At 47.3% G+C, this 25,953-nt stretch overlaps 1 protein-coding gene across 1 annotated transcript in view; it reads right to left on the bottom strand.

Annotated features, from left to right (window-relative positions):
- Positions 1-2,297: 2,297 nt before the first annotated feature.
- Positions 2,298-25,953, bottom strand: part of LOC140914652 (elongin-B) — a 40,482-nt gene continuing 16,826 nt past the window's right edge. Inside the window, exon 4 of the mRNA XM_078853781.1 lies at positions 2,298-2,826. Coding sequence (XP_078709907.1) covers positions 2,391-2,756 — 366 coding nt within the window. The 5' untranslated portion in view covers positions 2,757-2,826 and the 3' untranslated portion in view covers positions 2,298-2,390. The remainder of the gene's footprint in view (positions 2,827-25,953) is intronic.

Below are 25,953 nucleotides of genomic sequence, written 5' to 3' on the forward strand. Positions count from 1 at the left end.
AATGGCTGGGTTATTACCCATATTGAATCTATTTCCCTCCCCCACGTTAAGTATCCTCACACCTTCTTGTGAGCTGTCTAAATGGGCCATCTTGATCACTACAAAAGTTTTTTCCCCTCCTGCTGATAATAGCTCATCTTCATTGGGTTTTAGCCCATGAAAGCTTATGCCCAAATAAATTTGTTAGTCTAAGGTGCCACAAGTATTCCTGTTCTTTTTGCAGGTACAGATCAACACAGCTGCTACTCTGAAACCTATATATAGTTTGAGAGCTACTTGCCTCAGAGCCACTAGATGGCACCTTTGCTCTGTACTGTAGTATTTCCCAAACCCTACTTGCAAACCCAGACCCTGCTCTTGTTGACATACAATTGCTTAACTTTGAGCACATGGTAGTTTTATTTGTATTTAGATGTGGTTGACATGGGTGAATGCTTGCAGGATCAGGGCCTGCATTTTTTTTTTAAAAAAGATGTGTTGAGCTGTAGCTCACAAAAGCTTATGCTCAAATAAATTGGTTAGTCTAAGGTGCCACAAGTACTCCTTTTCTTTTTGCAAATACAGACTAACACGGCTGTTACTCTGAAACCTGTACTTAAGAAAGCCTCCAAGCAGATATAGGGGGAGTTGTGATGACTGTTCTAGCCCAGAAGAATGACCAGGATGAATTGCACCTTAGAGCAGAGTGGGAGGATGACAAAGCAGCAACATCTCACTTCAAAAACTTAATTCAGGAATTAAAATATTAGCACAAAACTCAGCCTAGGGCAAGGGGAGCAGAACACAATTAGAAGAGTCATGGTTCTAAAAAGCAAATTCTCTGTCATACCAATCTGAGTCAAAGGAAGAGAATGAAATCCCACTATATTAGTTAAATCAAGTGATTACAGCTAGAGCTGTTATGGTTTTATTCTGCCATCCCCTTCTAATTCAGGCCCCTAGAGGTGTAGTTTCCAGTGTCTGCTCTAGGCATGAATGTACCTAGTCATAGGTCTGACACCACTTCCTTTAGAGAGACAGTTCCATAGTCCTGTCAGCCTCCCCCTTCAGGCATTTTCTAAGAAAGCAAGTCTGCTTCTAGCTATGTCTCCCCCCAAAGCAGTTAAAAGGTCTCCCCTCCCTCACCCCAGAGCTTTTACACCCAGATACTTCTAATAGAAGGGGGCTCCAGACAACTTTAGACCGTCTCTTCCCATCCCCCCTCCCCCAACCACCTGGCTGTAGACTTACCACATCACATCTTCTCCAAGTAAAGAGCAAAGGAATGCTAAGCATTAGGCATGTACAAGTGATTCCCTCCAACCTGCTAATGAAGTGTCTGTCTCCTCGGAGCTACCTCCCTTGGCCAGTGAGATACCAAGAATGTCAATCCAGAGGTGGTTCTACCTGAGCCATCTAGGAGATGCTCTTACCCTGTCACACCAGGCAATGCCTCTACAGCCCTCAGCTGTACTGACCCTTCTGCTGCCATCATTACACACTCCCCAGTCTAATTTGCAATCTGTCATCTCTAGCTCTCTCATTGAATGCTGATAATTTTCTTGTTCCCCAAGATCAGCACCAAGCTAGAATAGTTGCACTTCTGTCAGCAGCTCATCTCCCTGGATCTCTCTAGGGTGGGAGGATGCACGTGGATTGTTTTTCCTATCATTTTAGTTTAGGATCCCCTGTTGAGTAGCCAGCATGTTAATTTTCTTCAATGGTTGAATAATTTCGTCAAACAGCTCCTCTCAATTAGGAGCTGACCTTTAGAGTGAAGAGTTTTGTTACCACATACATTGTACTGGTACAATATTACCACCTGGGTGCTCCATGAGTCCTGAGGCAGCTTCCAGAATGTCAGGAGATGGGCTTGAAAATCATCATGAGGTTTGGTGGTGGTTTGCCTAGTATTTCAGCCATCAGGGTTAACCTTTTTTCAAGCATCTCTCCACAATTTGAAGTCTAGAAGATTCTGACGTTGTCACATGATTCCAGAAGTTGGGACTTTAGGAAAAAAAGACACCAAATATAACAAGACTCCCCATAGGAAAGCTGGCCATGCCAGTTGTCTGTAGAGTTTGTTCATGTCATTGTTCTTGGAAGAAGTAAATGTTGAGGTTAAGTCTATGGACATTGACCTGGACAAGGAGGTTTAAGAGTTTGCTGCCTAGACTGTCACACCCCACCACCTCTTCACAAAAGAGAAGACACAAGGAAGCCAAACAATCATTGTCAATTGGCTCTCTAGAGACTGAGACAGAAGATGTTGGCACCCCAGAGAAGTTTAACAGCAAAGCTTTATTAGTCAAGGCATAATGTTTTCAAATGCTGCAAGTGAAATGAGCACACAGCAGTGACTGGTGCATGATCAGCACCATGTCTATGTGATGGAACAGCGGATTCTGGTTTCACTGCATGGGCTGCTCGCTGGAGCTGCTGCCAGAATCTTGAGGCTTCAAAACATCAGGCAGCTCAGGGGTGCTGGAGAAGGGGTCAATGTGCAATGGCTCAAAGGAGCCCTCACTGGCTCTGAATAAGGCCAAGCCCACCATGGCTGGCGCATGGGGACGGGAAGTCTGGCTGCTTAACCCACATTCTATCAAGGTCCTATCACCATCCTCCAGCAACCAGTCATCCTTGTATAGCTGCTGCTCCTCTGGAGGCCTCTTCAGGATGCCCCCCACAATCTTCTTCAGCTCCTGCACAGTGGTAGTCTCCTTGGCATCAGCAAAGATGGTCATTTTGTGGCGACGGATCATTAAGAAGACATCCATTGCTGCTACGGGAGTTCAATGGTCTGATGCAAAGGGGCCCCACGGCCTTGTGTGTTGAAGATGGAGACAACTGAAATGAGAGAACAGAGTCACATCGCTGGAAGGGATCTTTTGAGGGGGCCAGGAAGAGATCTACCTATCACAGCCGGATGAACAGCTTCACTCCTGTTCTGCCAGACAGGCTCACTATTGTTGTAAGGCATAAGCAATAGAGTCATTTACTCATAAGCAGATGTTTCCAAGGCATGTTCTGTTCATTACTCTGGTGTTGCTCATTTTAGTCCTAGAGTCCCCTACATTCCATTGAAATTTGACATTGGTGCCCTTTCACTTATGCAAACAAACAGATGCTCATAATGCTAAGACAGTAGAAAGTTATTCACCCTAGAGGTAAAAATGCAATCACTTTTATGTTTTCTGAGTGAACATTCTGGGCCTCCCACAATTGGCCCCAGACAGATTGAGTGTTGGACCTATGCTCCCTTGTATGAATGGTCTAGAAATGGATGGAGACAGTCAGTGACATAAGTCAGCTACAGCATTAGAGTTCCCCCTCCCATCCTCCTCCATTTCTGTGCCAGGTCAGATCTTATTCATGCATTTTAGTCAAAGAGCAGAGTCCCACCTTTGTACTTACTATTAATTAAAATCAAGTAGTACAAAGTCAAGTGACAAGCAACTTACAGACCAAGTCCACATTTACTGACTGTCAAATCTGTGCTTTTCAGCTCTGAACAGCACCAGACTTCAGAGTGTCAGGGTACATTTATACTTGGAGCAGAATTTCCAGCTCAAGGTGCCACACTTGTGTGCTAAAAATAACACTGAGCCACTGCAGCAAGGGCTAGCTGCCGTAAGTATATATCCAGCAGAGATATTAGATATCCACACTCTGCATGGCTAGCCCCTTGCACTGCTCATGCTTCTACACCTATATTCAGTTTAGTGCACTGGCTTGATCAGAGCTAACATGGATATGCCTCTGGCTCAGGGATCCCTTAGTACCAGCTGACAGAGGGGTTGCATTGTGTTTTACAGAGATCCCTGGGTCAGATATCTGCATAGTCATTCACCAAAGATTGACGTGGAAGGTTTCTACTGAGAGCCAGCAACCTGCTGGTTGTCAATCATTGAAAAATGTATGTTTGGATAATAGCTATGGGATCTAAAATTATTCTGAAAATAGCATTCTTAAGGTCTTTGAGTTAAAGCAAGTCACCAGGAGGGGGACATACCTTGGTGATGTCTCTTCCAGGCAGTAGAGACCAGACACCTATCTCCATGTCTGGCTATTTGTGTATCGTACACCTCATGCTGAGAGGGTGTCTGCATACAGAGCCAGGGTGAATTGAGTGCAAAGCCCTTGAGATGATATCAACAAGAAGAAACAAAACGGCTGGGGTGGGTGTGACTTGTTTATGAATGAAGAGGAATGATTGGTCTGGTATATCCTGGAGTGCAAAGAGACACGCTGAATCCTATACCTGGGAGGCAAACTGACAGCATATCTGTCTCATAAAAGGAGGGTCCCAGCAAGCTTGACTGTAAAGCACTACAAGGCTTTTGGGTGAGCGATGATACTCTACGTGACAGAGTAACCAATTAAATTGCTCTAGAATGCTTTAGGATTGTGACATATGTAACCATTTGTTTCCAATACTTCTACCTGCATGCTTTGCTAAATAAACATACTTCATTTCACTACAAGCAACGCAGTGCTGTGTGTTAAGTGGAGTAGTGATCTGAGGTGGAACTGGTAAGCTGCAATGAATGGTTTCTTTGGAAGCAGTGAATCAGCTTATACCACAAATGTCCACCAGGGTCTACGCCAGCGGCTGGACACTACAGGTTAGTGATGGGTGCACCCCAACCTCAGAGTAACAGTGCAGCCTGCATAGGCCTAGAGGCATGTGCTTGTTTTGCTAGGGAATTGACCCACAGAAGATTCAGGACTAAGGACATGTGGAAGCAAGGTGCTCAGAAAGTCATAACCTCCTTGAGCTGGGAACCCCACCCCCAGCTTGAAGCCTAGACATTTCCTTAGAGGCCAGTGTCAGAGTTCTATGGCTTGAGTTCATCTCTGGTGTCATGGCCCCAGATCCTCAAGAGATATTTAGGAATCTAACTGCCATTGAAATCTTGGCAGTTTGGGGTCTAAGGAGGAACTGGTACAAAGCTCTGTTGGTTAAGAGATGGATGCATAGCACCACCACCTCTCTACTTCACCTCCCTGGAAGCCATAGAGTGAAAAGTTTTGCAAAGTTTGTGCCTATTTGAGAATTAATCCCCCAGCTCTATGCTGGAAAGAGAAGCATTTTAATTAGGCTATTTAAAAAGTTGTGTTACCAGCTCCACTGATAAATACAGTAGCTGTGTAAGGGGAAAAACTAGAGCCAGACCTGAAGAAGTGCCTCTGTTCTCCCCTGCACTCCCATCTAGCAGGCTTGTTAGAACTGAAGCAGCAGGCAGCTTAAGTCAAGGTTCATCTAGAGAGATTCATTAGGAGCCATTCCAATACTACACATCCAGAAAGCATAAGAGTAGCAGCAGGCAGGGATATCACAGATAAAAGGAGATGCAGCTTTAGGTTGCTTGGCCATCACACTACAGCCAGTTTGTAGCAGAGAGCAGACAGGCAAGCTGTGTCAGGAGGAGTTGAGACAAATTTTAACTCAAGCCATGTTCCATTAACAATGAGCACTACAAAGGGTGTATTGCCAGCTCACTCATGCTCCCCAGGGGAAGAGGGTGCAGTGTATTTACACTGGTGCCACAGGGCATCCTGTTTTGACTTGTTTCTTGATCACAGTGGATTGATCATGTGTCAGCTAACATACAGAGTCCTGGAGAGGTGTATTTAGGGGTTTGTCTACACAGGGCATGAATGCCCACTATAGAGGTGTGATTTCTAAAGTGTCACACATTAACTGGTTTGTGTGGACCCTGCTGGTAGGCACCAAGAGCCTTCTACTGTTCTTTAACAATCAGTGTTATGAAAGAGTGCAGAGCATGGATTCTGGGTCTCCTGCCACACAGTGCCCTAACCACTGGGATAGATTTCAGAGTAGCAGCCGTGTTAGTCTGTATTGGCAAAAAGAAAAAGGAGTATTTGTGGCACCTTAGAGACTAACCAATTTATTTGAGCATAAGCTTTTGTGAGCTACAGCTCACTTCATCGGATGCATACTGTGGAAGATACAGAAGAGGTTTTTATACACACAGACCATGAAAAAAAAAAAAGGGTGTTTAGCACTACAAAAGGTGCTCTCCCCCCACTCCACTCTACTTACAATGTGTATGATAATCAAGGTGGGCCATTTCCAGCACAAATCCAGGGTTTAACAAGAACGTCTGAGGGGGGGAGGAATAAACAAGGGGAAATGAGTCATTATAAAAAGTAACCTAACCATTCCCAGTCTCTATTCAAGCCTAAGTTAATTGTATCCAATTTGCAAATTAATTCCAATTCAGCAGTCTCTTGTTGGAGTCTGTTTTCAAAGTTTTTTTGTTGAAGGATAGTCACTTTGAGATCATAAATTGAGTGACCAGAGAGATTGAAGTGTTCTCTGACTGGTTTTTGAATGTTATAATTCTTGACATCTGATTTGTGTCCCTTTATTCTTTTACGTAGAGACTGTCCAGGTTGCCCAATGTACATGGCAGAGGGGCATTGCTGGCACATGATGGCCTATATCACATTGGTAGGTGTGGATGTGAACGAGCCTCTGATAGTGTGGCTGATGTGATTAGGCCCTGTGATGGTGTCCCCTGAATAGATGTGGGCACAGTTGGCAACGGGCTTTGTTGCAAGGATAGGTTCCTGGGTTAGTGGTTCTGTTGTGTGGTTGCTGATGAGTATTTGCTTCAGGTTGGGGGGCTGTCTGTAGGCAAGGACTGGCCTGTCTCCCAAGATTTGAGAGAGTGTTGGGTTGTCTTTAAGGATAGGTTGTAGATCCTTGATAATGAGTTGGAGGGGTTTTAGTTGGGGGCTGAAGGTGACAGCTAGTGGCGTTCTATTATTTTCTTTGTTGGGCCTGTCCTGTCATAGGTGACTTCTGGCTCTATCAATCTGTTTCTTCACTTCAGCAGGTGGGTATTGTAGTTGTAAGAATGCTTGATAGAGATCTTGTAGGTGTTTGTCTGAGGGGTTGGAGCAAATGCGGTTGTGTTGCAGAGCTTGGCTGTAGACAATGGATTGGGTGGTGTGGTCAGGGTGAAAGCTGGAGGCATGTAGGTAGGAATAGTGGTCAGGAGGTTTCCAGTATAGGGTGGTGTTTATGTGACCATTGCTTATTAGCACTGTAGTGTCCAGGAAGTGGATCTCTTGTGTGGACTGGACCAGGCTCAGGTTGATGGTGGGATGGAAATTGTTGAAATCATGGTGGAATTCCTCAAGGGCTTCTTTGCCATGGGTCCAGATGAAGATGTCATCAATATAGCGCAAGTAGAGTAGAGGCATTAGGGGACAGAGTCACTATTTCTCTCTAGCCCACTGAGCAGAGCACCCACCTGAGAGGATCTGAACAGGGGTCTCCCACATCCCAGGTGAGCACTTGAACCACTGGGATAAGCTTTATAAGGGAGCATCACCACTGCCTGTTGCTGTTTTGTGGGGGGCAAGGCAGGCTCCTAACTTATTACCCCAGGAAATGCTGGAGGTGCTTAAGCCCAGAGGGGGAGTTCCCATTCCCTACACAGTGCGAGTTGCCTCAGTCTGCTCTGCAGGGAGGCATCTATCTCCAGGAGAGGGGCAGGGCTTAGGACATATCCCTCATCAGCACCTCCTAGTGCCTACCTTAGGCAGCCTGAGCCCCACCTAGTATGCTGCTTTGGTGGCTCACAGTCCAAGGCTTTGACTCTCACTGTATTGAGTCAAGGTGCCTAATTCAGGACTGGTGGATTGCAGTGTTGTTCCTGTGATTTTTCTAGGTGCCTAGAAGGATGTCAACACCTCAGGCCCTTTGTGGAGTGAGCCTTCGCCTCTGGCCTACCTCACAAGAATGTCAGTGACGATTGGGGTTTTCAGATATCATAATGGGGTATAATTACCCTAGCTAGAAGGGTGTTATTTAACACACCATGCTTAAGCCTACCATGTCAAAAGCTAGTTTTATATCATGATAGTTAGTTGTGCTACTTAATGGCTGAAATTAAGTCTCTCATATCTTGGGGATGGACAGCACCACAAGTTTCAGCAAGAGCTGGAAAACCTGCACATCTACCAATGTGCTATGTGCCAGCAATGCCCCTCTGCCATGTACTTTGGCCAAACTGGACAGTCTCTACTTAAGAGAATAAATGGACACAAGTCAGACGTCAAGAATTATAACATTCAAAAACCAGTTGGAGAACACTTCAATCTCTCTGGTCACTTGATTAGAGACCTAAAAGTGGCAATTCAACAAAAAACTTCAAAAATAGACTCCAACAAGAGACTGCTGAATTGGAATTAATTTGCAAACTAGATACAATTAACTTAGGCTTGAATAAGGACTGAGAGTGGATGGGTCATTACACAAAGTAAAATTATTTCTCCATGTTTATTCCCCTCCTCCCACTGTTCCTCAGGCATTCTTGAGAGCTGCTGGAAATGGCCCACCTTGATCACTACAAGAGGTCTCCCCTTCCCCCCCGCCCACTCTCCTGCTGGTAATAGCTCACCTTACCTGATCACTCTTGTTACAGTGTGTATGGTAACACCCATTGTTTTATGTTCTCTATGTATATAAATCTCCCCACTGTATTTTCCACTGAATGCATCCAATGAAGTGAGCTGTAGCACACGAGAGCTTATGCTCAAATAAATTGGTTAGTCTCTAAGGTGCCACAAGTACTCCTTTTCTTTCAACTTACACCAGCTCCCAGACACTGAGGAGCATAATCCAATAGAAGAGAAAAAGCTATCCCAGCCTTTTATATTTTAAAGGATGAGAACAACTTCAGGCAGACTTGTTTTGTGAGCCATTGTCTTAAGCTGGTGACAGACAAGGAGTTTTTAGATCTCTATCATTACTTCTGGTCACCATCTGCATGTCTCTGATTACTTATAGACTTGACTACTTAAATGGAATTTCTTAGTGCTGCAACATCAGGGTGTCAAACACTGCAGGAAAGGTTTAATTTAAAGAGGACTGTTTGCATTGGAAGGTTTCAAGAACAGTTTGTAAAGACATTCCACCAAGCATTAGGCTCTATAGAGAGCTTGATTTGAAAGCATAACTACCTACCACCACAAGGTTTACACCAAGTTTAAACTGATGTTGTCCCTCTACAGTTTATAGAGAGAAGAATTGACAAGGCCCTTCAGAAGAGCTGTTGCTCAGAACAAAGCCAAGCACAGGGAACAAGCCACAAAACACCAGCACAATACAGAGCTGCTAGCCTCACCACACACTGCAAGAGCAAAAAGGCAAATAACATGGAGGAACTAGAGCTTCCTGCTTTAATCCTCCCCACCTCCTGACAGACTTACAAAAGCTGTACTCACCACTAGCTCCTACCACAATTCTATCCTCCTTTCTGCTTCCAGTCCACCAGCAGATATATACCTGCCCCCAGTCACTGCTTTTATACAAAGCCTTACCTCCACCACAGCTCTTTCACCTTTCCCCTGAACGGCAGGTTGGCCTAATCTCTTGTCAATCATATGGGCTCTACTGAGCTCAGGTGTCTCAATCAAAGCCCCCAGACCTGCCGGGCAATGCAGGCTGATGGGAGGCGGGCAGCCTATTCTGCCTTGAGCTACCCAGTACCATGGAAAATGTGTTGCACCAAAGCCCCCGTCCAGCAAGCTGACTGACCCTGGCAGCCACACAGACTCCATTGCTGTCCCTCTCCCCTATGCTGAATACCCTCCCTGCTCCCCCGCCCTGTCCCTTCACTTCCCCCCACACTCCTTTCCTTTGTCTTCAGCTAATCTCCTCTGAGCTAAACCCCAAAAAACAAAAGCAAACAGAAGCTAAAAAACAAAAGCAAACAAACAAAAATCCCCCCAAACCCTCCAACTTTGCCCCCAAATGGTGGCACTAATATGCTGATCACTCTGCCCCCTGCCCCCTTTGCCTGTCTTGTGTATTTAACCTGCAAGCTCCTTGGGGAAGGGACTAGCTAAAGTGCTATGGATTCAGCAGACATGGGTTCTAAGCCTCTGGCCTGCTGAGTGACTGTGGGAAAGTCATATCACAGCCCCGTGCCTCAGTTTCCCCATGTGCAAAATGAAGGTAATGATACTGAGTTCTTTGAGAGCTATGGGTGAAAAGCACCATATAAGAGCTAGGTGCTAGTGCCTTGCACAGGGGGGCCCTGTCCCCAGTTGGCCCTTAGGCAATACTATCGTAAACATAGTGGTAAATATTTATTTCTATTTAAAAATGAATAAAATGATGCCTAGCCAAGGCTCCAGGCTGACACACCATTAACAATACACTGTCCATCCCAGCGGCATTCAGATGACCAGTTCAGAAGAAGCTCTGTCAGCCAGTTACCTTTAAAACTCCTTTGCACCCCTTCATCATCTGGGAATCACCACCTCGGCCCTCTCCAACACCCGTCTCACACAAGTGTCTTCTGCAGTGTGCCCAGAAAGTCACCAGATCCAGGCTATTTCAAACCCAGGGGTGGGGAACATGTTCCAGAACTGGGGAACCATCCCAGCAGACACCTTGCCAGCTGCCCCTTCTCTTTTATAAAGAGGGGAATCCGGCTCATGCACAGCTGCTGACCCCAGCTATGGCAGTATGGCCTGGGGAGAGTAGTGATCCCACAGCCAGGCTGGTGCCAGGCCATTTAGAACTCTCTAGGTTACAACCAACACCTTAAACTCCACCCAGAGACTAAGGTGGCCAGACGTCCGGATTTTGACCAGAATCTCCTGTTGAAAAGGGGACCTGACAGTGTTTGGTCAGATCTATTGGCATAGGGAACAGGGCATCAGACCAGATGCCCGAAGTCCGGTTACTGCGGGCAGGGGAGGCAGGGAGGCACTGGGTCATCACCTGCGCCAGACCCTACTCAGCCGGGGCCGCCTCCTACCTTTGTCGGGCAGCTGCAGCTCCCAGCCCCGGTTCCACAGGCAAGTCCCTCCTGACCTGGGGTGGGGGTGGGAGGGGAAAAGCAGCAAGTGATGGGGGAAGGGGGGAAGAGGAGTGGACGGGGGGCAGGGCCTCAGGGAAAGAGGTGGGACGGGGTGGGGCTTTGGGGGGAAGAGGTGGGGCAGGGGAAGTTCCAGCACTCCTGCTGGAGTGTCCCAGTTTTTAAATATTACCAAGTTGGCAACCCTACCAGATAGTGATGAATAGCCAGTACAGCTTCTGGAGCATGGCTGCCATATGCTCTCCCATGCAGGTGGGAGTTGCCTAAAAGGAACTGGGGTCACCTCAGTTCAGGGGAGAAAACAAAAACGACTGGGGTTAAATGTTCAACATGAGTGTCTGTCGGGGGAAGCTAGCAGAGAGCTTGCCCTGCAGAGTGAAGGCCTCCCTTTATCCCACAGCCAGTACGATGGTCCTGCCAACATACCGGTATCTCCTTCGGGAATGACCAGCTCTATGGAAGAGAGCCGGGAATTTGGGCTCCGCCTCTCTGCTGTGATTGGCAGGAAGAGAGCCCATTGTGACTAAGGTGAGCACCTTTTCAAAATGCAAAACAGGGCACATGCAGGAGCCCTGCCCCCTCTGTGGCCACACCCCCTGCTCCTCCTCTTCCCTGAGGCCCCAACCCCTGGCCAGGCTGGAAGCCAGAACCGGGCCATGGTAAGAGCTGCCCAAGGAGCCCAGGCTGCTTTGGGAAGCCCTGAACCCTCCATCTGCCCTGGGCGGGGTGCTGGGATGCCCAAGAGCAGCCCCGGGCCTGTGTCCCTGCCCCCAAGGGTGTGCCACCCAGGGCAAGTGGAGGATCTGGGACTCTGGGGCTCCCTACAGTGGCCCGGGCTCCCTGGTTGACTCTTACTGCTCAGGTCTGGCTTCTGGCCTGGACAGGGGCGGGGCTTCAGGGGGGAGAGGAGGAGCAGGGGGCAGGACCTTATGGCAAGGGGGTGCTAAGGTCCATCTCAGCAGCCTCCTCTCCCCACTGGGAAGAGGCTAGCACCATCCCTGAGCCTTGGGTAGGGGCAGAGCAGCACCACAGGGAATCCAAGACAAATGGTGTTCCGAAGTCTTTCAGATGGGGTCTGGGACCTGAAATGTACAATTTGGGACTGTCCCACCCATTTAGGAGTGGGTGGTCACCCTAATTGTGACAGCTGTTTCTACTGAGGTAGTTCCCTGGCCCTGAGGGGCTGAACTGAGACTCACTGCTCATCTCACAGCTGTCAACTGGTAACAATTGTCAGCCACTCTCAACCCAGCCTGGCGTTTGAATCAGTGACCTAGCAGTGCCAGGCTCCACCTTTCCAGGTCCTGGTGGAGTCTGGCCTTTCAGAGACAACTCCACTGAAGCGCCATATATAAAAGAGCTGAGAGGTGTAATCAATAAATCCGTCATAGAACAGAGGTCTCTCCACGCTGCTGCACCGCGTGAATGCCCTGTTCCCTATGCTGGTCAGTGCAGCTCTCACTGTGTCAGGTCAATGGAACAATAATAAACCACCTTGCATAATATGTGCTTTCCTTCCCTCTGTTTCTTGATGGCTGGCCAGGGTGGGGAGCATTGCTGTGCAGGAACAGGTTCTGTTGGTTACACCGGGGTTACTGCAGAGTAATTCTGTTGTAGCCATTGGCGTTACCCCAGATTTACACCACTGTAACTGAGCTCAGAATCGTGCCCCTGCTTTATTTGTGAATGGGTAACACTTGCCTTCAAGTTCATGTCCAAAGACACCTCTCAAAGCCAGACCTTCTGATCAGTGATTGGGACAGGTTAGAATGGCCATTGGCATGATTTGGCCTCAGCAGGAAGCTCATGTTTTCATTGCTTACCCTTGAGCAACCATTGTTTCTGCATGGACTATAAATACGCACTGCTCCTCACAGCAACCTGCCAGCGGCCCATAAAGCTTGCCTACGCCATGGTAAGTCAGTGGCTGGGCTGTCTGTGTAACTGCAGGCTGCGTACTTGGGAGCAGTTCTCCTGATTATTTGTAAATAATGAGACTTGTCCTCCTTAAATCTGTGGGAATGAACTGGTCAACGTTATTATTGAAAAACCAGCCAAGTTTGCAGTGAGTTTCCCTTTCTCTTCCAGAAGTTCCTGCTGTTCCTCTTCCTCGTCCTTCTCACCTTGGGGTCCCTGTGCACTGCCCAGTGTTACATGAGATCCCCAAACAAATACGGTAAGAATGGCAAATTCTCCACCCATGCTCAGGACTTCCATTTAATGGATTGAAAGGATCACTTGCTTAGAAATGTGGGGATTGTTCTGTCAGTTGCAATGTGATGAAGATGCATAGGCAGTTAGATGCTATGTCGTATAAGAGTGTCTCCAGCCAGACAGCTAGCTAGCTACATACTTCCAAACTGAAAGGCATGGCAGACTTCTCTATGGAGTCTGGGGTATGAGGTTGTTGCCTAAACAAATAGCATATCACATGGGAGAAAAAGGAAGATATGCTAAAAAGCTGGCACCTCTCTGTCCTGGCCTCACTGTTTACTACTATTACTACTCATTGTCAAACATGGAAACCAGAATGGAAGGACTACTTGCCTGCTTTATTGTGTTAGGAGGGGGGGATGTCCTAGTAGTTAGAGCAGGGCAGGGGCTAGGTGGCAGGAGACCTGGTTTCTACTCCTAGCTCTGCTACTGACTAGCTGCAATCGCTTGAGTGAGTCTTTTAACTGCTCCATGGCTCAGTTTCCCAATCTGTAAAATGGGCATGATATTACCTACTTCCAAGGGTTGCTGTAAGTATTCATTAGATTTTCAAAAGCATCAAAGTGTCTTAGGCATCCAAGGCCCATTAAGTTGCCGTAGGACATAAGACCCAGATTCTCAAAGTATGTAGGCACCATACACCCATTGATGAGAGGTGCCTAAATACCTTTAAGCATCTGAACCTATGTGCCTACCACATGTAGGTGCTTTTCCACTGTTACCTAATGGGTAAAATCCTAGACTTACTGGTAGCAAAACTCCCATTGACTGCAATGGGGCCAGTATCTCACCCAAAGTCTTTAAAGTGCTTTGAGAACTTGAAAATCACTATGGGCTAGATTGTGCTTTGGGGCCCAGCTCCGAGCAAGGGGGACTGTGTAATCCGCACTACTCCCACAGTGGCCATGGGAGGTGCTGTGACTTGGAGAAACCCCTCCCAGGCCAATTCCCACCCTACTTCTCCTTTGCTCTGGGAAGGGGAGGGGGATAGTGATTTGATTCTGTCTTACAGGAATAAATTATGACACCCCAGAGACAATAATCTGTCCATCCCCCACCCAGCTGCTTGGGGGGCACAGGGGTAGGGGGTCAGGCCTGCTTATTTCTATATGCCTAGGACTGCACAGCATAGTTCAGATGTACAGTCCAAGTCAGCATCTAGCCCTATGAGAGAAGTATCAGTAGTAGCAGAACGATGCTCAAAGAAGTACTAGCCATAAACTAAAGCACTTCTCAGCCTCACGCCATGATTTGAATAGCATTTCTCTGCTAAAGATGGGTGTGCAGCAGATAACATTTCACCTTGCTAGTCCACATCCTAGCCACTGCAGGAGCAATGGCATTGCATCCCATCATAGAACACAGCCCATATTGATCCCTGGTGTAATTCCACCCAAGTAGTCAGAGCTTTAACTGACAGCACCAACCTGTATTTTACCTCTAAATGTCACCATCCATCTACTGGGCATTGTTTTTGTTGTGTGTATCCAGGCTGTGTTGAAAACAGAAAGCTGTATCACTTCGGTGTAGTGTGGAAGACCAAGGATTGTTTCAGATGCGAATGTCAGCCTCGAGCAATGATCTGCTGCAGCCTGTAAGTCCAAGCAGACTAGGGCTACTTTTGTACCAAGCCTAAGGGCAGGTTGAAATTTTCCAAATTCAGAAATTTCAGTGAAAATTTTGCATTCACATTTCAACAAATTGGAGCAAAATCCTGTCTCTGGGTTTTCATCCAGCTCTACTTCTGACAAAGCAGAACAATCTTTTTTGTATCCAGGCTTCTTTGAAGAAGAAGAAAAAGAAACCCAGCCACAAACTTGCAAACACACAGCTCAGAGCTTTTCCTTATTACTCCTCCTAACTCTCCTCTTGACTTTGCCACCAGCAGGATCTCAGATCCCCTTTCCCCCAGATTTTTAGCCCTCCCTCTCTATGGCAGCTTGTCTCATTTCTGGAGATGCATTGCCTCATCAGTCCAGCTCTGGAGCCCTAAACATGTAATAAGGCACAGATATTTAGTGCTGACCCTTGCAGTCTATGGGGCACTGCACAGCCTCAAGGTTCTGTCTGTATGCATCTCTCAGGCCTAATTGTTCTAGATCAGTTCTTCTCAACCTTTTCCTACACCCAGAACACCTTTCCTATCTAGCCAGTATGTAGCTGAGACTCTGTGCCCCCCAATATAGGAAGGGCAGGGAGATTATGGCCCCTAGGTTGAGGAACCATGTTCTCGATCCCATTGTGAGTCCCTGCCCAGGTTGATTGTGCCCTCCAGATTTATGATTATGTCCTGGGCTGGTGATTCTATCAGAGGACTGGATGGTCCTGTCCTGTGTGTGGAGAAAAAACCCTGGAGGGGGCTTGTGGTAGGAATACTGAGCAAGGTCACAGCTGGTTGAGAATTTTTCGACAAATTGTTTTGTGGCTGAAAAATGCCAATTCTGTGCAACCAAAACTGTTTGCAAAACAGGGTTGAGTTTGACAAATTTCCCCAACTCAAAACAAGGTCGAGAATAAGTTTCCAAACTCTTGAAACATTGCTGTTTGCCATTTAGAAACAAAAAATTCCAGTTTCCCGGTTCAAATCACCTTTAAAAATTTAAGCTAACAAGAATGAAAAGAAGGTTAAAAGAACAAAAAATTGGCATCAAAACTAGACGTTTCAAAATGATTGAAACAAAATGTTTTGATTGACCCAAAACCGGAAAAAAACGGGGTTTTTGGTGCACAAATATTTTTGAAATTTTGACTTTGTCCCGATTCTAGACAGGAAAATGGTCACTGGATGGGAAAACCATGTCCTCCCCAGCTGTAAGTGAGGACCCCCTCACAGACAATTCCCCCAACCTTCCATCCACTGGAGGGGGCAGGGAGTTAGCAAGGGCAGGAGGGGGCATGCCTAGGCAGTTCTTATGTGCTGGCAGCTCTGTGTCCCTGCAGTGGCCCAAAGACATCAGGGCTGAACCACTCCCTGGCAATCTCTGAAAAGGGCAGGCAGATGCTGTTTCCACTCTGGCCCTGCACCAGGTCTGGGGTGAATGTGGCTCTATAGGTTTAATTCCTAGCAAAGCTACTACAGAGAATTACATTTGAGTGAAAAAAATATTGGAAAAAAATCAGTTCATTTTTTTTTTTTTACTCACCTGCTAGGACTGGAGATCAGAGCTCTGTGTTTCCATAGCACCAGTCAATACCACCAGCAAGTACTATGGCCTAAATTCATCCCTGAAGTCACTTCCCCTGAAGTCACTGGAGTTACACCAGGGATGAATTTGACCCAGTAAATATGATTCCCCCCCCCCCGCCCCGACCTATATCTCGTGTCCTGACCTCATCTTCATCTTCCTCACTGACAGCGTTTTCAGACCCACCAACTACGACCGAGAGAACTGCATTGCCCTGTTCCATAGGAAGAGCTGCTCTATGCGCGTGGTGTGGAAGAGTGATCCTCAGGAACCCTGCAACGTCTTTGCCGGAGTTGGTTAAGACTGCTTTGAAGTGGTTTTCTCATTAATGCAAGTTGAGCAGACCTAGCACCACTCCCTTCGAGGAAAGCAGCGAATCAGCATGGCTTCAGAAACAACAGGCTTGTGTCCCCCTTTTTCACACATGCTCTGCTGTGACTTCTCTTGTTACGTACAGATTTGTGACTGAGATTTAATCAAAGATCATTTACGGTAACATCATCTCTGATGAAATCTGGGGTTAAATAAAGACACAAGCATCAAACTCTTTTCCTTCTAAGCAGTTAATAAACAGTCATGTAGAAGAATCTATGAAGTTCACTAGGGACTAGGTATGCAAACCTAATTTACTTGGGAGTCGCTTAGATCACTGATTCTCCTCCAGGGGTCTGGAGCCCACTGGGGGGCCAAGAGCAGGTTTCAGGGGGGCTGCCAAGCAGGGCCAGCATTATACTTGCTGTGGCCCAGGGCAGAAAACCAAACCCCCACTGCATGGAACTGAAGTCTGGAGCCCCGAGCCTCGCCACCTGGGGCTGCAGCTGAAGCCTGAGCAATTTAGCTTCACGGGGGCCCAAGCAATTGCCCTGCTTGCCTCCACCTAACACCAGCCCTGGATTTTATATGCAGAAAACCAGTTATTGTGGCACAGGTGGGCCATGTAGTTTTTATAGCACGTTGGGGAGAGGGGAGGGGGCTCAGAAAGAAAATGGTTGAGAACCTGGCTTAGGTACTATGTTGGCAGGCATTATACAAACCAGATAGATAGATTAGATACTTTGTGGTATCTCCCTCATTTGATGTTTCCTTCAGTATATGCAAGGATGTATTGGAAGAATGGTTGAAACAAAGCAGCAAAGCGTCCTTTGGACACTATTCCCATATCCTGTGAAAACCAGGTCCTCTGTACAGGTGCACACAAGCAAAACAGATTTGCCAGAATATGTGTTGTGTATTGGAAAGCAGGAGCGAGCCCACACCTTTAAGTCCAGCCTAGGGGAAAAAGATGCTATCTAATTTTTTTCTATAGCCTTACATACATGTGTAGCATCTCATAGATTCGTAGATATTAAGGTCAGAAGGGACCATTATGATCATCTAGTCTGACCTCTTGTACAGTGCAGGGCACAGAATCTCACCCACCCACTAATCTGGTTCAGTACAAAGTCCAAAGACAAACAAACTCCATGAAAGTCTTTATGAAAAATACCCCATGTAGAAAATATACTAATGATGAAATGTAACAATGTTATTCGCAATAGTGAAGAATATGCTGGTGCCGACTGGTCTTTAGAATCAAATTACTGGTGCTTTGTTCATCCATGCAACTCTAAATACACCATCACAGTGTAATGCAACCGCACCTGGAAACAGTGCTACATTTTTACGTCTCCTTATTTAGTTGTACTTGTCCATTTCAAACTATAGCGCTAGTTTTGAGGCCAGGAACATACAAGTCTGTACACACATTCTCACTTAGTAAAGAAACAGATCTTAAAGAAAGTCCATCCAGCCAAAGGAATATTGGAATTTAGTTGGTTTGAGGAGGAGAAGTCACATGAGAAATACCAATGATTGCAGCTACCTAACACTATGCCACTCAGCTCTGCTGTAAATTAGAGCTGCTTAGTGACAGCTGTACAAGAGTAGGGACCCTCTATGATCTTATGTCAGAGGTGGATTGGGCATAGCATAGCTCTCTCTGCCTCTCCTAACCCACACCCAGCATGCCCTTGCCATGGCCCCTCCTTTCCCTTGTGCTGTGGGTGCACAGGACAACTGGCACAGGAGATGGGAACTCTCCACTGACCAGTCTGCATCCACTTTATGCTCCTGGAGCAGTGCATAGTGGACTTAGTGGGCCAGAGAATCTGGCCCTGTATCTTAATGCATGTGCACAAGGGGGCAGCGTTAAGGCAGACAGGAGGTCTAAAACTCTATGAAAAGGCCATGCATGCAACATCAGCTTTGGTGTTTCCTGACTTTGAGAGTGTTTCACTCACAGTGATCTGTATGGAATATTACTTCTGAAGTATAGGGTGACTTGAACTAACTTGGATTCCAGAGTGCAGAGAGAAGCAGTGCTAAGAAATTATAGCTAAGAGCATGTTATTTCTGCTAGCACCTGGCATCATTCCACTAACATGGCATTACTGCGATTGCAATAGCAGAGGTATTAGGAAGCCCGTGGCATGGCTCATTATCGCAGGGTCTCAGAGCACTGGGAAAACAGCAACAGTAGGAGGTGGTGGCATATAGTGGTTAAATCACAGAAGTAGGAGTCATAAGAGCTGGGTTCTAGTGCTGTCTCTGCCACTGACTCCATGTGACCTTGAGCAAATCTTTTCCGCTCTGTGCCTCAGTTTCCCCATTAGCAAAATGGGGATAATGATACTTGTCCCCCTTGTAAAGTGTGTTGAGATTTCTGATGAAAAACCCAGGAAGCATTATGGTATTGTCACCAACATGGACTAAGCCTCTGGGTGACTGGGATGATCTTTCCCAGTATTACAAAGAACTGCTCTGGGTAAGTACCATAAACCAGTCTCGATACATTTCAGACGACAGTAGCAGAAGTCCTGGAGAATATGCTGAGAGGAGAATTCTGCACTGGTGGTGCTGGGAGATGGATTAGGAATCCTATTCAACTCCCCTGATGGCAACAGGAGTCTTTCCATTGACTTCAATGGGAGAGGGAACAGAGCTGAGTTATCCAAATGATGCTCTCTGAGACAGAACAAAGTCAACAATAAAGGCTCAAGCTGCATTTGGGCAGGACCCACAAATCATTTTGGATTTTGAATAAAGACAATTACTCTGTTTCAGTGACAGCCTATTGAATGTTAGCAACGTTGGCATGGCCTGGCCCATTTGTTCCAACCCCCTGGACTAGCAGTGGTTTAAACAGAAGTTTTGGGAGCCAGGAGCTGCCAATCACACATTTAAAGACCCGGGCACATCACTAGATCAGGCCCTAGGCCAAAATATTTCCCTACAAACTTTTTGCTGCAACTGTTGCTTGGATAATTTTCTCTTAATTTCTTTTCCATTTCTCAGAGAATCACATTTGCACGAGTCTCCTTTCTCTGTCAGCAAACAAAATATCCCTGGTATGAATGTTTATGGGAAAATGCCAGGTTCTTAGTGGAACAAATGTTCTCAGGGTTTTTCTCCCTGCCCCGCCCCCACAGAATCTGCCCATCTATAGTTTGGTATGAGAGGAGATCCTCACCCAGAAAGCCCAACCCCCTTTCCTCGCAGGCACAGGAGAAGTGATCCTGGCTCGAGGAGCCCAAATTATGGGCAGCGGCAAAGTGAGGGCCTTCCCCTAATACGCTGTATGCGGAGTCTCTTCTACCTTCAGGTGTGGAGCCTAGGCTCATCATGCTCCTCCTTTAGCCTTGGCCTCAGCCCAGACCCAACATGCTCCTTCTTTAGACCAGGGTCCTCTTCTCTCCTCCCCTCACAGCCAGGCCCCTCTGTTAACCCAGAAAGGTGAGGACATATGTACCCTTCTCATAGGAGACCAGGGAGGGGGCACACACCACTGGAGGAGGTTGGGGGTGTAGCTTTGGTTTGAAAAAAGTTTGTGATGCTCACATGGCCTCGGATATCTGCAAGTTCCCTGGTCTTCATCACCAATAAGAGGTGTGACCTGGAATAGCACTGCAGGCCTTGGCAAGCTCCAGCTGCCCCAGGGAACAAGATATCTGATACTTTTCTACAAGAGAACAGTTTGGCAGCTGTTTCATTTACTCAGCATTGACTTTCGTAGAAACTTTGGCTTTAGGCTGTATATAACCCTCCCCTGTCCCAGGAGCAACATTATTCCATGCAACGATCAGTTGAAACATATTCTGTGTTTTCTACTGCCAGGGTAGCAGATGCAGCTGGTAACTGATTCCACATTGCCAACTTGTTTCATTTTAATTAAGGAAGGCTAACCAGCTATGGTGTATGGTCCCTGTGAAATATCTCCCGTTCGATTAGTCTATTGCCTAGGGCAGAGGTCCCCAAAGTGTGGGGTGTGCCCCCCAGGGGGCTCAGAGGAATGCTGGGGCAGTGCAGCAGTGCCAGGCCAGCCCTCATGGGAGGCGCGGAGGAAGCGCCACCCATCCCCTCCCCGCCCCCAGCTCTGCTCTGGTCACACCCCCAGCCGCACCCCTGGCTCCCGCTCCCGCCTCCCAGCCTCGGTGTGGCTCTGCTCCCGGCCCCACACTAGCCCCCAGTCTCGGCTGCTGGCCATGGCTCTGTTCGCGGCTGGGGCTAGGGGTGGGGGCGGGGCCGGGAGCGGAGTCGCATCTGGCCGGGAACCTGGCTGCTGGCCACCACCGCAGCCCGGATGCAGCTCTGCTCCCGTCTCTGCCCACGGCCTCAGCCCCTGTGCCAGCAATGCCCCTCTGCCATGTACATTGGGCAAACTGGACAGTCTCTATGTAAAAGAATAAATGGACACAAATCAGATGTCAAGAATTATAACATTCAAAAACCAGTCGGAGAACACTTCAATCTCTCTGGTCACTCGATTTCTGATCTCAAAGTGACTATCCTTCAACAAAAAAATTTCGAAAACAGACTCCAACGAGAGACTGCTGAATTGTATCCAATTTGCAAATTAATTCCAATTAATTTAGGCTTGAATAGAGACTGGGAATGGTTGATTCATTATAAAAAGTAATCTATTTCCCCTTGTTTATTCCTTCCTCCTCCCCCCTCCCTCACTATTCCTCAGACATTCTTGTTAAACCCTGGATTTGTGCTGGAAATGGCCCACCTTGATTATCATACACATTGTAAGGACAGTGATCACTTTAGATACGCTATTACCAGCAGGAGAGTAGGGTTGGGGGAGAGAAAACCTTTTGTAGTGCTAAACACCCATTTTTTCATGGTTTGTGTGTATAAAATCATCTTCTGTATTTTCCACAGTATGCATCCGATGAAGTGAGCTGTAGCTCACGAAAGCTTATGCTCAAATAAATCGGTTAGTCTCTAAGGTGCCACAAGTACTCCTTTTCTTTTTGCGAATACAGACTAACACGGCTGTTACTCTGAGCCCCTGGCCACAGCTTCATCCCCGGCCCGCTCCCAGCCCAAGACCCACCCACAGCTGCGGCCCCAGCCTTGGCACCTTTACCCCTGCCCGTGTCACCTCCCCTCACCAAGCTGCCACCCCACTCCAAGCCCTGGCTCTGGGAAGTGGGGGGGCATGGACAGAGTTATGAGGGGGAATGACCCTCAAAAGTTTGGGGACCATTGGCCTAGAGTCTATGGCACACCAAAAAACACCACCATAACTGGTAGTATTGTAGGGCCATATAACAAGGCCAAGACCTGAGTGGACCATGGAGACCAAATTCCATGTCCTCCCTTATGCAGTTTCTTTCCAAGTAAGTGATGAGCTATATTGGCAGGAAAGTGTGGAGTGATGGCCAGTGCTGCTGTGTTTCATCTGTGGATCACAGCAGAGCTCCAGCCCCTAGAATTATTATTAATTTAAAAGAAGAGGCGACAGTTGGATACAGATAGATGGGGAGCACAAGGAAACAACAAGACCGCAACGGAGATAACAACAATGGGGTTGTTACTCTGGCTGTTGAAACATATCAAGGAATGTGTGGTCGTTTTGCTGGCAGATTTATGGAATATGAAGAAAGGGCTAATTAAGATCAGTTTCAATGTGGGAAGTATTCTTCTGAGATACAGAGAAGAAACCAACATGATGACTTTAGGCTGTCTCCTGGCAGGCTACATGTCTACTGGAGAGTGGTCAATATTTTTTTAAAACTCTAAAATGTTGACAATTTTTTGAATAAGAAGGTGGGTGAGGTAAGAACTTCTGGTTGATAAACTTCCATTAGTGAGAGAGACAAGCTTTCGTGCCACACAGAGCTGTTCTTCAGGTCTGGGAAAGGTACTCAAAGGGTATGCCTGCACAGCAAAGAAAAACCCGCAGCTGGCCTGTGCCACCTGACTCGGGCAAGCAGGGCTCGGGCTGTTTAATTGCAGTGTAGAGGTCTGGGCTTGGGCTGGAGCCTGGGCTCTAGGACCCTGCAAAGCGGGGGGGCCCAGGATGCAGTGCAGGCCAGTCATGGGTTTTTCTTTGTGTCTAAACATACCCAGAGTGTCAGAAGGTGGAACAGATAGTTTAGCATAAGCAGTTAACACATATTTCAAGGGATCATTCAGGGTGAAGTGGCCCATTACCACCTCTCCAATCAGAGGGGGTGCACTCACCTCTCATGAGCGCCTCCTGCTGGCTGAGTGCAATCCTGCACTCTTTCTGGGTGCTCCCTGTCAGCTCTTGCATTCATCAGGTGGGTGTTCAGTGACCCAGCCCTCTGGCCAAGACACATACAGTCTCTATGCATGAACAAACAAACCCCTTCCGGGGTAAAAAAAAAGTCCAAAAGGGCCTATCACTATGCCCTGGTTGATACCTGCAGCCCTGTCTCTGGGCTCAGTTCTCAGCCTCTTCTGGCCCATCCCTGCCCTGGTATGGAGCAGTGCCTCCAGTACTTTTAGTGGTCCTGTGATGTCCCCAGCTCTTCACCTGAGTCACTCCTTCACTTCAGTCCCCTTCTGGGGGAAGGGGTAACAAAGTTCAATGAATGGTTGGCCCGCTCTAGGGTCTTCAGCCCCATCCCTGAGCCCTTTAAACTTCAGCCCTAGCCCTGGGCTTCTTAATTAAATTTGTCCCCTTCCCAGGGCTTTGGCCACCCTGCCTATGGCTGGTAGGGGGACCTGGGCATGCACTCTACTCCGGGTCCTGACCCAGGAACCCTACAAATAGCAGCCCCCTGCTGCTTCCTTTAACTCCATTGCTGCTGCTATTCCCTGGGCTGCTTCCCACGTAGCCCCTTCCTCTTCACCCATACCGCAGGGTTCACCATCTGTTCCCTGCTTGAGCAGGGTCTCTCTCAGGCCTCCTCACTTGGAGGATCTCACAGTCCTTCCTCCCGCTTCTGGTTCCAGCCAGTAACTAACCTGCTCAGGTCCTGCAGCTCCTTTAAAGTGAACCTACTGTGCTCTGATTGGCTGCTTCCCTGCAGCCTTTTTAGGCAAGCCTGGAGGACCCACCTTCACTGCTCTTTTTCTCAGGGCAGGGTGTGGCAGGACTGGAAGGCCTTGAGCAGGGGGCCTCAAAGGGCCTGGCACACCTGGCCACATGTGGGAAAGGAAGAGAGGGAGAAAGAAAAGGCATCTTGGGTGGGGTGGTTAGTGGGTTACAGATTGTTGTCACAAGCCATAAATCCAGTGTCTCTGTTCAGACCATGAGTCTTAGTATCTAGCAAGGTTATGCACTGAAGCTCCCAGGCTTGTCTTTTGGTGGTGTTGTGCAGGTTTCCTTTGAGGATAAGGACTGAGAGGTCAGATCTAGAATGATTGCTTTGTGAGACGTGTTCACCAACAGGTGATAGGGTGTTTTTGTCTTTTATCATTTTCCTTGTGAGTTCATTGGAGTGTGGTGATTGTCTGGTTTCACAGACATAGCTGTTGCATTTAGTGCATTGGATGAGGTAACCGCATGTTATGATGGGCATGTGTAGGACTCATGGGTTGTGAAAGGTGTGTTGGGGCAGGGTGTTGATCATTGTAGCAGTGGAGATATGTTTACAGGTTTTGCATCTGTTATTCTGGCAGGGCCTGGTGCCGCTTTGTGTTGTGTCCTGGTCTGTGGGGAGCTTGCTTCTGATGATGAGCTAGGAGAGATTGGGAGGTTGAGGGTCCAGGAAACATTTCTTTCAGGATGAGGTCCCCATTGAGTATGCGTTGTGATTGTTTAATGATATCACATAGAGGTTCCAGTGTGGGGTGGGAGGTGACAACTCTGGGTGTGCAGTCAGAGGGTGGTGGGGGCGGAGCGGTTATTTCCAGATTGAAGAAGGTTCTTTTGGGTGGCCTGTTCCATGATGAAGTTCCAGGATATCATTCTCTGGTGGAGTGTCCTTGTTTGGTGAAGGCACTTTTAAGCGGGTTAAGGTGTATATCCAGGATTTTCTCCTCAGAGAATATTCTGTGGTATCTGAGTGCCTGGTTGTAGATAACAGATTTTGTAGTGTGTTTGGTAGTTGCTGGATCTGCGAAGATAGGTATGGTGATCCGGGGGCTTCTTGTATACAGTTGTCTGTAGTGTTCCATTGCTGAAGTTGATTGTAGTGTCCAGGAAGTTGATGCTAGTGTGGGAGTATTCCAGAGAGAGTTTAATGAATGGATGATGATTGTTGAGGTTGTGGTGGAAATCTATGTCGTCTGTCCAGAGGATGAAAATATCATTGATGTATCTCAGGTATCATTGGTTTTGTGGTGCATTTATCCAAAAATTCTTTCTTGAGGTGGCCTAAGAAGAGGCTGCCAGTTTGGGGAACCTTCCTAATATCTAGGGCTGTTCCCAAGGTTTGGACAAAGTGTTTGTTGTTGAATGTAAAATTGTTATTGGTGAAGATGAAAGGGATGAGTTTGGTGATGTGTTTGGGGTGGAGAGCTGAGGGTTGTCTATTGTCTTGTCGATAGTTGAGGCAGGCAGCAATGCCGTCATTGTGAGGGATATTGGTGTATAGGGAGGTGACACCCCTGGTGGCAAGGATGGTGTTCTGAAGAAAGTTGTTAATGTTGTGGTGTTTATGGAGGAAGTAGGTTGCGTCTGTGTGTGGTGAGTGGTTTAAGGATGGTTTCTATGAGTCCTGATACTGCTTTAGTAAGATCGCTGTGGCGAGATATGGTGAGTCTGTCTGGGTTCCCTTGTTTGTGTATCTTGGGAAGCATGTAGAAGGTCCCGGGGGGGGGGGGGGGGGCGTTTCATGTGGTTGAGGTTGTAGAGTTTCTCTTGAAATCATTGTATTTAGCTGTGACACTCTGAGTCCATTTCCCAGACCTGAAGAGCTCTATGCAAGCTCAAAAGCTTGTCTCTCTCACCAACAGAAGTTGCTCCAATAAAAGATATCACCTCACCCACCTCGTCTCTCTAATATCCTGAGACCAACATGGCTACAAGAACACAGCAAACCACATTTTTTTCCAGCATTTTCCTCACCAGCTCTAGCTACTATCCAGACTGTGTATTTGAATTTATAACATTCTCATGGCTATAGAATGTGAGCACCGCCAAAGTTATGAAAAGGCCAAGCCCTCATCCTTATCTTCCAGGGAGTTGGTGGATGACAGCTGATGCACATTTGGTTCAGGAGTTATTAAGACCCATGGCCATGCTAACATCTTGCGGAAGGGAGTTCCAAACCCAGTGCCAAGAAGGTTTGATTTCTCATGATATGCAAATTGCACCCCAGGACATTGTCTGAGGAGTGCAGCTGTCATACAGAGGAAATCACAGAGAAAGAGGGTCAGTTTATGAGTTCTCAGGTTTTGTCCTATTCAGGGACCTTAACCAGGATCTGAGATTGTTCCAGGAGCTCATGCAGTGTGCAGAGGAT

This window comes from Lepidochelys kempii, chromosome 7 (genome assembly GCF_965140285.1).
Source record: "Lepidochelys kempii isolate rLepKem1 chromosome 7, rLepKem1.hap1, whole genome shotgun sequence".
Lineage (NCBI taxonomy): Eukaryota > Metazoa > Chordata > Testudines > Cheloniidae > Lepidochelys > Lepidochelys kempii.